Consider the following 12,800-nt stretch of genomic DNA (forward strand, 5'->3'; position numbering starts at 1 on the left):
GGAGGCCAGGCCAACAATGTGCAAGCACTAATCAAGCCGCTGCTTGCTTCGTGTTACTAATGTCCCATTGGTCAAAGCAGGTCACGTGGCTGAGCCCAGCAGCAGCATGGGTGGGGCGTACCCCAGGAGGACCCACGTTGTTGAGGCCACCATGGTTAAGAGTCTACCTCAGCACTCAATACAACACCTGTGAAATTTGAATTAGCGACATTACTTACTACATGGGAGATGTTGTTTTTCTGAAACACCGGGCATTTTGGGTTCAGCATGATGACCCTCCCGTGTGCTGGGTTGTGTCTGGGCTCTCCCGCCATCTTCCTGACATTGAGCGGCAGCGAAACCTTCACACCTTTTTGGAGCATGGAGCACGAGGAGAGTATTTACGTGTGAAGTCCTCTGCTTTTCTTGGGGCCTGCCACCGTGAAGGTCTCACCATTTGACGTTCGTTTGTAAACACAATACAGACGCTGACACAGCGATTGAGTGGCCGTGCTCAGTTATGCGGTAGCCTGCCGTTTGATGCAGGACATGCTTATTAGTATTTGGGTTCTATAAATAGCACACAGATGACATTTAATTATAAAAATAACACCGTGGCACTGTGCCAATCACCCCCGTTGGAAGAGCACTGACTGGTAATGGTTTGTGGCAACACCCCTCAGAGTGGGGCCGATAGGTCTCAACTGCTCACCACCAGTTTGTGACGAGATAAGTACGGAGCACGGGAGTCAGCACTGGGGCCCTTTGGGGGCCATGTGACACGGCCCTGGGTCCAGGTGCGTGAGCGGTGGACTTGGCGTGGGCTGAGACATCAGTTGGCTACAAGCTGGAGACACCAAAAGCCGGTCCCTCACCACAGGTGTTCTTTAGGCCCTGAGTTACAACGTCTTCAATAACCAATAAGCTAATAGCTCAGGAGAATCACTGTTGTGTGCAGTTCCCCAACCCCAGATGAGGCCCAGTCATCTGCTGGCAAAGCCAGTCCTGTCACTGTGGGAAGGTGGGGACTTTGGTTTAAATTTGACAATGGTGACATCTTCATTGTCCCTTACCTCCCAGTAGAGTTGAAGACGAAACAAGATCACATGAGGGAGACTCCAGGGTTGGGAAGCTACCAGTTGAGTCGGGTCTGGGCCAAGGTGCGTGAGGGGAGGGCGTTTGTGGCTCACCTGGCCTTTCCCCTCCCACGCGCTGCTTCAGTGAGGAGAACACCCCGCTGGACCTGGACGACCACGGCGGCAGGACCTTCCTCCGAGTCTTGCTCCATTTGACGATGCACGACTACCCACCCCTGGTGTCGGGCGCCCTACAGCTGCTCTTTCGGCACTTCAGTCAGAGGCAGGAGGTCCTGCAGGCCTTCAAACAGGTAGAGTAGGTCGCTGTCGTGCGTGCGTATGTGCCATGTGTGTGCGTGTGTGTTGTCTTTTGTGGAAGAGGCTGTTGCGTGTCACTAAGGGATTGCACCATTCAGGTTCAACTGCTCGTCACCAGCCAAGATGTTGACAACTACAAACAGATCAAGCAGGACTTGGATCAGCTGAGGTCCATCGTGGAGAAGTCGGAGCTGTGGGTGTACAAAGGGCAGGGCCCCGACGAGGCCATGGATGGTGCCTCCGGAGAAAATGAACATAAGAAAACAGAGGTGGGTGAAGCAGAAGGGATGCTGCCAAAGGAGACAGATGGGCCCTCGAAACAAGTAAACATGCTCTGGTTTTAGAGAACAATGCAGGTTAGAGGATGGGCTTTCTTCTCAAGAGACCTGCTTGTTAAGTAGCCAGGGTAACAGCCGTTCTCCTAGGAAATAGGCTGCACACAGAAGTCCAGCTTCTTCCCCCGGGTCACCTTGGACCCTGCAGAATAGACGGCGCTGTGGCGTGAATTAGACCAGGTTTTCCCAACATCCCCACTTGGGAAAGAACCTGTTTTCCGCCCATGGCCTGGCCCACCATCCTCTCCCACATCAGTGAAGTAACGTCAGTCGGAAGGGAGTTCCCTGGGTGGGCACGAACCCGGCACGACTGTGGGAAAACACTGCAAACCTCCCGTTCTCGCAAAAGGTGCTGTTAACCCTAAAAAATGGACAGGCGCCCAAGAATTGTACAAACACCCCATGTTCACTTTGGTCCCTAGGAGGGGAATAACAAGTCACAGAAGCACGAGAACACCAGCAGCTACAACTACCGGGTGGTGAAAGAGGTGAGTGCCTCACTGCCGTTTCCCCTTTATTCTCTAAGGAGCTGGAAGTTTGTGATAGTCAAGTGGAAGGTGCACACGAGCTTTTTCTTCATGTAAAGTTTAATAGGGAGAAAGACTTGGGAGGTTAAGTGCATGAGTTTTAGAGTCAGATCTGCATTCAAGTCCAGCTCCCCACTTGTTCTCAGTTTCCTCACCTTTCGTAGGTGCTCTGATACTTTTGAAGGTTTGCAGTGGAATGAAGAGTTCAATGACACATAACTGTCAAGGGCTTATTTTGGTGCCTGGCACACAGTGTCCACCCATGAGAGCTGCAGTTCTCGAGAAATCTCTGTGTCGGGTGGGTCAGAGTTGGGAGGCGGGAGCTTTCTTACCACCCCAGAGCAAACTCGTCCTTGGCAACGATGCCAAGCGTCACCACTGTAAGAGCCTCTGAAGCCACCCCACTTCCTGTGGAAGCCATAATCCACTGGTTACACTAGGAGGACATGTCCTCAGCCATACGTGGATTCGGTGTGATGCCATCAACGGGTACCTTATTGGATGAATTTACCTCGTTTTAGGTTTTTAATGTATTGTGATCCCTTTTGCCTCCCTGCCCACCACCACCCCCTGCAGACCTTTTCCAACTATGGTTCCTGGTTTCCTGAGGTTGATTAATTTCTTTGTTTTTCACTGTTTTCAGCTTCATTAAGGTATAACTGACAATTGTAATACACTTAAAGTGGACAGCGTGAGGATTTGATGTAGACACTGAAATGACAGCACATCCACCACTGACAGCTGTTTGGGGTCGGGGTGGGGAAGGGCGTTTACGATCTGCTGTTGCAGCAGATTACAAGTGCACAGTGTCTTATTGACTGTGGTCACCATGGCGCATGTCAGAGCCTCAGCACTGAGTGTTGGTGACAGGGCACAACCGTCCGTTCTCCCCCAGATTCTGATCCGGCTCAGCAAGCTGTGTGTGCAGGAGGGTGCGGCTGTGAGGAAAAGCCGGAAGCAGCAGCAGCGTCTGCTACGGAACATGAGTGCCCACGCGGTGGTGCTGGAGCTGCTGCAGATCCCGTACGAGAAGGTGCGGCCCCTCCCGGGGAGGGCAGGACTGTTTCCCCAAGCCCTGCACGATGGTGCGGCCCCTCCCGGGGAGGGCAGGACTGTGTCCCCAAGCCCTGCACGATGGTGCGGCCCCTCCCGGGGAGGGCAGGGTCTGTGTCCCCAAGCCCTGCAGGATGGTGCGGCCCCTCCCAGGGAGGGCGGGGTGCATGTCCCCAAGCCCTATGAGAAGGTGCGCCCCTGAGGTGAGACACCCGCTCCCAGAGCAGTGTGAGTTATGGTGGCTCACAGGCAGAACCTTGTGCATGCACATGTGTGTGTTTTGGGTGGGTACAGACATCCCAGTGTGTAAGAACAGCCGAGGGACTCCTACCAACAGATAACCGCTATTAAGCAGTGTCTTCAGAGCTTACTTGCTTGTAAAGCCCGAGTCACACGACAAAGCCTGTTGGTTTCCATAAGCGCCAGCAGATTCCACGTGTAGCTAAAGAAATGGAAGGTGCAGAACCGTTTGAGGTCACCACTGTCAACTGGCAGTGTCTGTGTGTCCCAAGAACTCTGACTTCATAGCGCTGGAAGGTTTGCCCCTCTCCCTGTGAGTGGGAGACAGATGTGGCACCCACTCTGTCCTGGGACGTGCTGTTAATGTTCTCTTTAATGCTCCTGTTTTGTTTGAGTGGCCAAGCTGGTAGCTCAGGCCCCTCTGTCAGTGGGTGTTGACAGGCAGGCACGCCCTGCTGTCTTGCAGCCTTGTCGTCTGGACCAGGTGGGCGAAGCACAGCCGACCACCTGTGTTTGTACGGCACACGCACTAAGAGTGGCTGTTCCAGTGTTGGTGCCGGAGTACCTGCGTCACGTTCTGTCTTTAGCTTCCTGACCCACAAAGCCTAAAATTATTTTCCTGGCTCTTTAAGATGAAGTTTCCTGACCCTTGGCCCAGACCAGAACCGGTCACTAACATTTATCTTGTAGTTTCTAAGCACTTGACATGAATTTTCTCTTTTAAGCTTCATAACAACCATATAGACTATGCATTTTTATTTTCTCCCAATTTTACAGATGAGGAAACTGAGGCCCTGAAAGGTTAAGTAAATTTCCCAGGGTCACACAGGTAGGAAGGTGGAGATCTGGGAAAAGAGCTTAGCAGGCTGATTTGGGGGCCTGACCCTTAACTGCTGTACTCTCGGCCTCTGAAGCGAGGTGATGTATGTGAGCTGACGTAGGGAGACTGATGTGAGCTCAGTGGATATGAGGGATGACATCCAGTGTGGGGATTCGCATTTTGTTTTCACCATCTTAAATGTTTGCTTGTTTAGAATTGGTCAAAGTGGCAGAAGGTTTTATGTAATTTTCTTATCATGGATCTTCTGACTCTACAAATATGGAGTATATGTTTTTAATACATGAAATGAGAATCACAAAATCACTGTGTGAGATGCCCAAGGCAGATATTATCCCCATTTTGCAGATGGGAAAACTAAGTCTTAGGTTAAATGGTGTGCCCGAGGTGACAAGGAAAGGAGTAATGACAGGTGTATGTGCCCTAACCTATAATCTGAAGAGATTTCCACTGTGCCATGTTATCTACTGCCAGAAATCTATGTGGCCATAGGTTAGCAACTTAAAAAGGTGAGCTGGGGAAATGGGGTTCACGCCGATGATGAAGTTGTCCCTGCTTTGCCCTCAGTCCATTTTCAGAAGTTGCAAACACGGCTAAAAATGGAATCCCAGAGGCTTTGTCTTACCGTGTTTTCCCGAGACTAAGACCTAGCCGGACCATCAGCTCTAATGCATCTTTTAGAGCAAAACCTAATATAAGACCCGGTCTTATTTTGCTATAAGACCGGGTCTTGTATATTATAATAATAATGATATAACATAATATATAATATAATACCAGGTATAATATAATATGTAATGTAATATATAATATAATACCGGGTCTTATATAAATGTTTGCTCCAAAAGATGCATTAGAGCTGGTGGTCCGGCTAGGTCTTATTTTCGGGGAAACATGGTAGCTTCCACTTTTTATTGCCTTTTTCCCCTAAATAAAGTGTTTTTGCTTCTGCCCAAGGCTAGTGGCAGAGAATTCAGGAGGATTCGGGAAGTTCCTGGCCACTGTCCGGCATTCTCACAGAGTGGGCCCCCAGGAAACGCCTCAGGAACCCCCTTAGTAGGGGGTGGGCGTGTCGGAGAACCCGGTCTTCTGGCCTGGAGCTGAGTGGTTTCTCCGTGGACCTCTGTCATTTGCCGCACAGCCCTGACTTCTGCCCGGTTCTGTCTGTCCCCTCCCACGCAGGCCGAGGACACCAAGATGCAGGAAATAATGAGGCTGGCACATGAGTTTCTGCAGAATTTCTGTGCAGGCAACCAGCAGAACCAGGCTCTACTGCACAAACACATCAACCTGTTCCTGAACCCGGGGGTAAGACCCAAGGCCCAGCTGGAAACCGTGCGGGGAAGCGCGTGGGGCTTAAGAGGGACAGCGGTTGTCTGCTGCTGTGGCCGCTGGGACTTGTCACAGTGCGACACTCACGGGGGTGTGGGTAGGGGGCATTTTGATCCATTCTCAGGAGGACATAAATCTCCCCATCTTTTGGGGGGAGAAGGGAGGGGAGGGAGAAGAAGGTGAGTAGGGGCACGGTAAGATATGTTTATGTAAAATATTTAAAAACTGGTATTCCTCATTATAAAAAATGGAAAAAGGACAATATTCCTCATGACGTCACACGAGCGACAGAGAGGTGCTGATTCTCACTGTGGGCCACACGCTCCCAGGTCAGACATACGCTCTCCCTGTGGACACCAATGCATCACATCTCCATGCACAACGTAGCTGCGTAACAGCTTAGGTTGTTAAATACATTTTTAAAGTCTATTGAATATGTGTTATGCAGCTCTTAAAGACAAATGGGGGCACACTCCACACATTGTTTTACATTTTTCTTTCTCGTTTAACACATCGTGGCTGTCTTTGCAAGTCAGAGATGCGTGAGTTTGTCTCATTTGTTTTGATGGCTATGTGGCATTCCATAGAGTGGCTGTCACTTTTTTTTAAAACGTAACATTCTCATATTAACACACAATTAGGCAGTGTCTAATTTTTGGTTTTATAAACACTACTACAAAGGACATCCTTGCGCACACACACACACGTACACACACTCTCACACACTCATTAATATTGCTAGAGCTTTGCAGAAAAAGGACTATAGTCCTTTTTAGTGGGGTAGTATTCCCCCATTGTCATGTTGAGAGATGGAAAAGGCAGGAGACAAAAAGGCTAAAAGCCCACTACCTCACACCAAACAAAAATCTTAATAAATCTGGGTAAGAAGTAGAAAATAAAGCTTCTAGAAGATAACATGAAAATATCTTTGTGACCTTGTGGAAAGAGAAGTTTCTTACATAGTACGCAAAAAGTACACTAATCGTAGTGAAAATGTTGATAAATTGGACTTCTTTGAAAACTTCTGTTCATCAATGACATGATTCGAGAGTGTCCAAAGATAAGCTGGGGAGTGGGCAGAGACGTATGCCATGCACGTGTCCCATAAAGAACGCATACCCAGAATACGAGAGAAACTCAGAGGAGTCAATAAGGAAAAAGTCAACCCACTTTTTTAAATGGGCAAAAAATCTTTACAATGAGACACTCCACGACAGAGGACATCCAAATGGCCAGTAGAGGTGACAATGTGCTCAGCATGGTTAGTCATCAGAGAAATGCAAGTTAAGTAAGATATGACTGAAATTAAAAGACAAGGTTTTAGCAAGGATATGGAATAGCTATAATACAGAATGTGAACTGTTAACGTCTTTTGCAAACTATTTGGCTGTGTCTTCTGAAGCCAGTCATTTAAACTCTGCAACCCAGCAGTTCCTCTCTCGGGTATAAACCCCACAGAAGTGTGTACATTAAGTTCCCCAGAGGGTCATGTACAAGAACGTTCAGAGCAGCACTGTGCATATTTGTAGTAAGAACTGTCACGACTTATCATTAAACCTGGAGTCTTCCCCAAATGCCCTTCACCAAGAGAATAGCTACATTGTGGTCTATTCATACAATGAAATACCCACAGCAGTGACAAGGAACCAACTACTGACACAAGCACCAGCACGATGACAACGTTGCAAACGTAATGGAACAAAAGGAGCCACATAGAAAAGAATGCGTGAGGTTCAAGAACGGGCACATCACATCGATGGTCACAGAGTCAAAACAGTGTGGGATTGGGGGGCGGGGCCCTTTAGGGCGGCTTTTGGGTGTGGGTGTGGTGTTCCCTTGGTAACCCGTGTAGCTGTTACTAGTGACTTGTTCTGTGGGTTCACTACGCATGGTGGGAAAGTTTACTAAGACAAGGTACCAGGACTAGAGAGGGAGACCTCATGGGTGCATACGCTTCTCTCTGTGTTTCTGGGGGACTCCTCTCCCACGTTGCACTCTGCCCCTGACCCTGCCTCAGCTCCAGCCTCCTGTCCCTGCCTCCTGCCCCTGCCCCCAGCCTCCTGCCTCCTGCCTCCTGCCCCAGCCTCCTGACCCTGCCTCCTGTCCCTGCCCCAGCCTCAGCCTCCTGTCCCTGCCCCTGCCCCATCCTCCTGCCCCCAGCCTCCTGACCCAGCCTCCACCCCCTGCCCCCAGCCTCCTGCCCCTGCCCCAGCCCCAGCCTCCTGACCCTGCTCCCTCTCTGCCAGATCCTGGAGGCGGTGACGATGCAGCATATCTTTATGAACAACTTCCAGCTGTGCAGTGAGATCAACGAGAGGGTCGTCCAGCACTTCGTTCACTGCATCGAGACTCACGGGCGGAATGTCCAGTACATCAAGTTTTTGCAGACGATTGTCAAGGCCGAAGGGAAGTTCATTAAAAAGTGCCAAGACATGGTCATGGCTGAGGTGACAGCTCTATTTCTACACCTTCATCTGCCGTTCCCTAAAAAGTTTACGTTATTTAATCTTACCTGTATGAACTGGCATATAAAGGGTCTGATCTGATCTTTTATAGCAGTAAATCGATGCATTCTAAGGAAGTCTGGCTCAGATCCTCCTGAGGGGGAAAACAGCCCAAGAATAATGAGCTATAGTGGACGGGGCTAGAAGTGGATGGAACCCAGGGAGCCAAAGCACTCTCCCGTCTCATGGGTTCTATGACTTTTTCTTTAATTATGCACCTAATTAACTAGAAAAATTGTGGCTTGATGACTCAAGAGAAGCTGGTCAGTGGACTCCTGGGAGCCAATACCACTTGGTTCTGTGTGGGCAGTCAGCACCCGTGCCGTACCTGTGACTTTGGCTGTCACGTATACTCGGCTTACCTTTTCCACCTTTTGAAAAAATGAAAAGTCAGTCCACTAACACTTGGCTTTATAATCCCGTCTACACGTGTGTCATGCCGGGGTGTCATGCGGGGTCTCTGGTCCCGCTCCCCACATAACGCAGGACATGGTGAGGCCAAAAAAGACCCACAGAGCAATAGATAGGGGAGTCACACCACTGTAGTCTCGCTGGCGGCTGGGTTGGAGACACAGGAAGCAGGAGCCACACGATCCACAGCCTACCATCCACTTGTCTGCAATACGCACCACACACTATGCCATGCTCACTACAATCCGCTCTTGCTAGCTCAGCCACCATCTTCTTGCTAGCCCCCATTGGCTGCTAGCATAGACACAGCAGTTATATTAGTGGCCAATGGCTCACTGATTATAGCTGACGGCCAACTAGCCACAGCTGATGGCCATGCAATCACAGGTGATGGCCATTTACTACCTGAGCCAGCACCTTTCCACGTGAGGCCGAGAGCCTGGAAACTGCACTCCTGGCTCTGTCCCCACAATGTGTGATTCCAGGGGAAGGCAGTGCAGTGCAATTAAGAGTCATCTCATCCTGGGCTGCAAATGTTGGCTGTACCACTTCCCCGGCTGGTGACTTGGGACATGTCACTTCTCAAACCCTCAACGTGCATTTCTGTAAAATGAAGGCACAGCAGAATTCACTTGAGGAGCGAGTGAAATGAGATGAGGACGACAGCTGACATTTATTGGAAGCCAGCAGACTCTGTCACTGCCCTCAGCAATTTCTATTTGTTCATTTAATCTACATGACAGCACCATGAGTTAGGTATCATACCTCTCCTCAGTTTTACAGACAAAGCTGAGGCACAACGAGGTTAGGGAATCCATCTAAGGTGTTTGTCACAGTGTCTGGCATATAATTAGAGCTCATAAATGTGAGTTGTTACTATGTAAATAACAATGACCATATTTATTTTGATTTCCGTACCGGCCCTTTGGAACTTTTGTATTTCATTCAGTGCTGAAATTGATTTGTTCTTAAAGAGATTTATGAGAAGCTACAGCCCTGGGAGACAAGTTATGAATAGGCGCTTCTGACTTTTTCGTGGGTGTTGAAGACGTGTCTTCATTAGAAGTGGATCATTTGTGATTGTGAAGAGATGAGGCTGTGTATGAAAGTTATAAGAGGGATACTTTCAAAACTTAGAAAAACATTTCATGAAGAAAAACCACAGTCTAACGGTTTGGAAATACAAGTGCACGCTTGCAGTCTATTTCCACTTGATACGTGAATGCTGGTATGCATTCCCCTGATAGTTTTTTTAGGACCGCTGTGATGTTTCTGTATCTATGGATTGAAAGGATGGGGCTGAAGCTTGTCAGTTGTTTAATAATACAAACAAATGAAATCCGATGATACTGTAACACAGAATCAATAATACCGTGTTTCCCCGAGAATAAAACTGGGTCTTATATTAAGGTTTGCTCAAAAAAACGCATTAGGGCTTATGTTCAGGGGGTGTCCTCCTGAAAAATCACACTTGGGCTTGTTTTCCCTTTAGGTCTTATTTTCGGGGAAACACGCTATAGATGAGACTGGTTTGGGAAGCTAACTGAACCCTTCTTTCTAGGCGAAGAGCTTTTTCTTTCACACTGTCCCCACCCCTACAAGCTTGTACTGCAAACAAGCCCTGTTCTTTCCGTAGCTGGTGAACTCGGGCGAGGACGTCCTCGTGTTCTACAATGACAGAGCCTCTTTCCAGACTCTGATCCAGATGATGAGGTCAGAGCGGGACCGGATGGATGAAAGCAGCCCTCTCATGTACCACATCCACCTGGTGGAGCTCCTGGCTGTGTGCACGGAGGGCAAGAACGTCTACACCGAGATCAAGTGCAACTCCCTGCTGCCGCTGGACGACATCGTCCGCGTGGTGACCCACGAGGACTGCATCCCCGAGGTGAGCGAGCCGCGGGCGCTGTGCCCTTTCTGTGTGTCTCCACGTGGCCCTGGGGCTGGCCGGGGGGGACCTCCCAGTGTCGAGACCTGCTGCTCATTTGGCGGTGAGATTTTAGTCGGCTGAAGCAGCGTTCTCTTGAGTGTCGGTTTTATGCAGAAGGAATGTGAGGGACGTTTGTCTTTCCTTCTGTGTCTGTGGGAAGAGTGGGAACTGCTGTGGGGACCAGCTCTAGGGGACAAATTAATTCAGTCTGTTGAGCAGAGAGGATTTGATCAAAATGAATGTCTCAGAGATGAGATTAAAAGTGGGTTGAGATACGTAAGACCTATAAGTTTGATTTAAAATGAAAACTCGTATTGCAAAAATAACAAATGACGTAAAATATGAAGGAACTACAGGTAACCAATAAGAAAAGTAGAGTCATCTCTGATTCCACCACCCATAATAGGGATTCCTTCCTGTTCATATATATTGGCTAGTAACAACGAGAAATGGGTCCTGCAGTACGTATTTTATCCTTGTGTGCTTTAAAATATGTACTATTCATTTACATTTTAAATGTAATACATACACATTTATATCTAGCATATATAGTATATATTTGTTTTTAGATTAATTTTTCTAAAGTTAATATACTTTGAAAAATTGAAATAGCAAAGACTATAAAGGATTAAACTATGAAAAATCTCCTAATCGATTCCCCTCACCTCACAGTCATTCATTACATTTTTGTATATCCTTCCAGAGTTTTGCTTATAAACAAATATAAACATACACTTTATTCCCCTACCCCTGTTTTTTTAACACAAAAGGCAATATTCTAGGTATACTATTCTTTTCGTATCAGTCCATAAAGAGAGTCACATTCTTTTTTATAGTTACATAAAATTCCATCTATGGTTATACTATTATTGCCTTCCATGAATATGGAACCAATTTATAATGATATAATGAGATAAGAAGAAGAAAGTAATGAGATTGTATTTTTCTCGTAGCCTTGTACACACAGTATGCTATCAAACTTGAATTGTCATGTACCTGATAGATGAAAATGCTATTTCAACATAGTTTTAATTTGCATTTCTCTTATTACAGATAACGGAGGTATAATGTTAGCTTTTTTTTCACTCATTTTTGTTTAAAGTACAATGTAAGTAGAGGAAGGCCCATAAGTCCCAATTGTATAGTGTAAGAATAATTATGAAGAGAACAGCTGTGTACCCACCACACAGGTCAAGTAATAGTACAAAACCTCCCCCCGTGTCCTTTCCCCATCCCCAACCTGCCCTAGCGGGCTCCCTCCTGAAGGGAGCCGGGAGCCACATCTATGTAACCCTGTAGATGCTTTTCTTTATATCTCCCCAAACAATCTAAGTTAGTTCTGCCAGTTGTCAAACTCGCGTGTTATTTTGTGCCTTTTAAAGTGCAGCTTTGTGTTGTTGAGTTTCCTCTGCCCTGACGTATAGAGATGTGTTCATTTCCTCCGCTTCAGAGAGTTCCTGTGTGTCCTCGTGCCACGATAGGAGTTTCCGTTCCTCTGTTGGCACTCTGGTCAGCTGTTTCCAGTTTTTGCCTCTTAGCACCACAGTAACTGATGCTAAGCTGGCTCTGATGGACAGTGCATGCGTCCTGGCCACGTGTACCCCTCTCCAGTGTACACTCAGGAGTGGCAGTGCTGGCTCACAGGGCTGCTTTCCTTCCATTTGACTTGATAAAGCCCAGTGGCTTTCCAGAAGTTGCTCCAGCTGCCATCTCTCTTCCTCAGGGCTCTCTCTGCTCCACAGCGCTGCCAACTCTTAGTATTGTCAGGCCCTTTGTTTTGTTTTTTAGTCTGGTGGGAGTGATATCACACAGTGGTTTTAATTTCTACATCTTCAATTACTAAATGAGGTTGAACCCGTTTCCATGTGAAGTTTTTTTTTGGGGTTTTTTTTGTCGTTTGATATTCCTTTCAGAAACTATGGGATCAAACTTTTTGCCTCTAATTTTTCTCTTGGAGTGTCCATCTTACATACACACGTCTGAAGGAAGTCTTCGCCGGGGTATGCATTGCAAACAGCTCCTCCCAACTCATGCCATTGGACTCTCTGGTCCTGTTTCCTGAACAGAAATCCTTCATTTTAATGTAGTCACATTTGCCCGTCATCTCTTCTACAGTCCAAGTTTGTCTTGCTGTTCTTTGCCTTGAGGTCATGAAATTATCCTCTTCCAAAAGCTTTATGTTTTTTAATTTTACAAATGTGAATTTTCAACATCAGACGATCATGTAAATGAGAGTTGGCAGGGGAAATGGAATGAC

The 12,800-nt window shown here is 47.5% G+C and overlaps 1 protein-coding gene across 1 annotated transcript in view; it reads left to right on the forward strand.

Moving 5' to 3' along the window:
- ITPR1 (inositol 1,4,5-trisphosphate receptor type 1) overlaps positions 1-12,800 on the forward strand; it is a 293,300-nt gene that overhangs the window by 149,416 nt on the left and 131,084 nt on the right. The window contains exons 27-33 of the mRNA XM_074312232.1: positions 1,205-1,366; positions 1,472-1,642; positions 2,131-2,196; positions 3,131-3,268; positions 5,549-5,674; positions 7,945-8,145; positions 10,250-10,501. Coding sequence (XP_074168333.1) covers positions 1,205-1,366; positions 1,472-1,642; positions 2,131-2,196; positions 3,131-3,268; positions 5,549-5,674; positions 7,945-8,145; positions 10,250-10,501 — 1,116 coding nt within the window. The remainder of the gene's footprint in view (positions 1-1,204; positions 1,367-1,471; positions 1,643-2,130; positions 2,197-3,130; positions 3,269-5,548; positions 5,675-7,944; positions 8,146-10,249; positions 10,502-12,800) is intronic.

This window comes from Rhinolophus sinicus, linkage group LG10 (assembly GCF_036562045.2).
Source record: "Rhinolophus sinicus isolate RSC01 linkage group LG10, ASM3656204v1, whole genome shotgun sequence".
Classification (NCBI taxonomy): domain Eukaryota; kingdom Metazoa; phylum Chordata; class Mammalia; order Chiroptera; family Rhinolophidae; genus Rhinolophus; species Rhinolophus sinicus.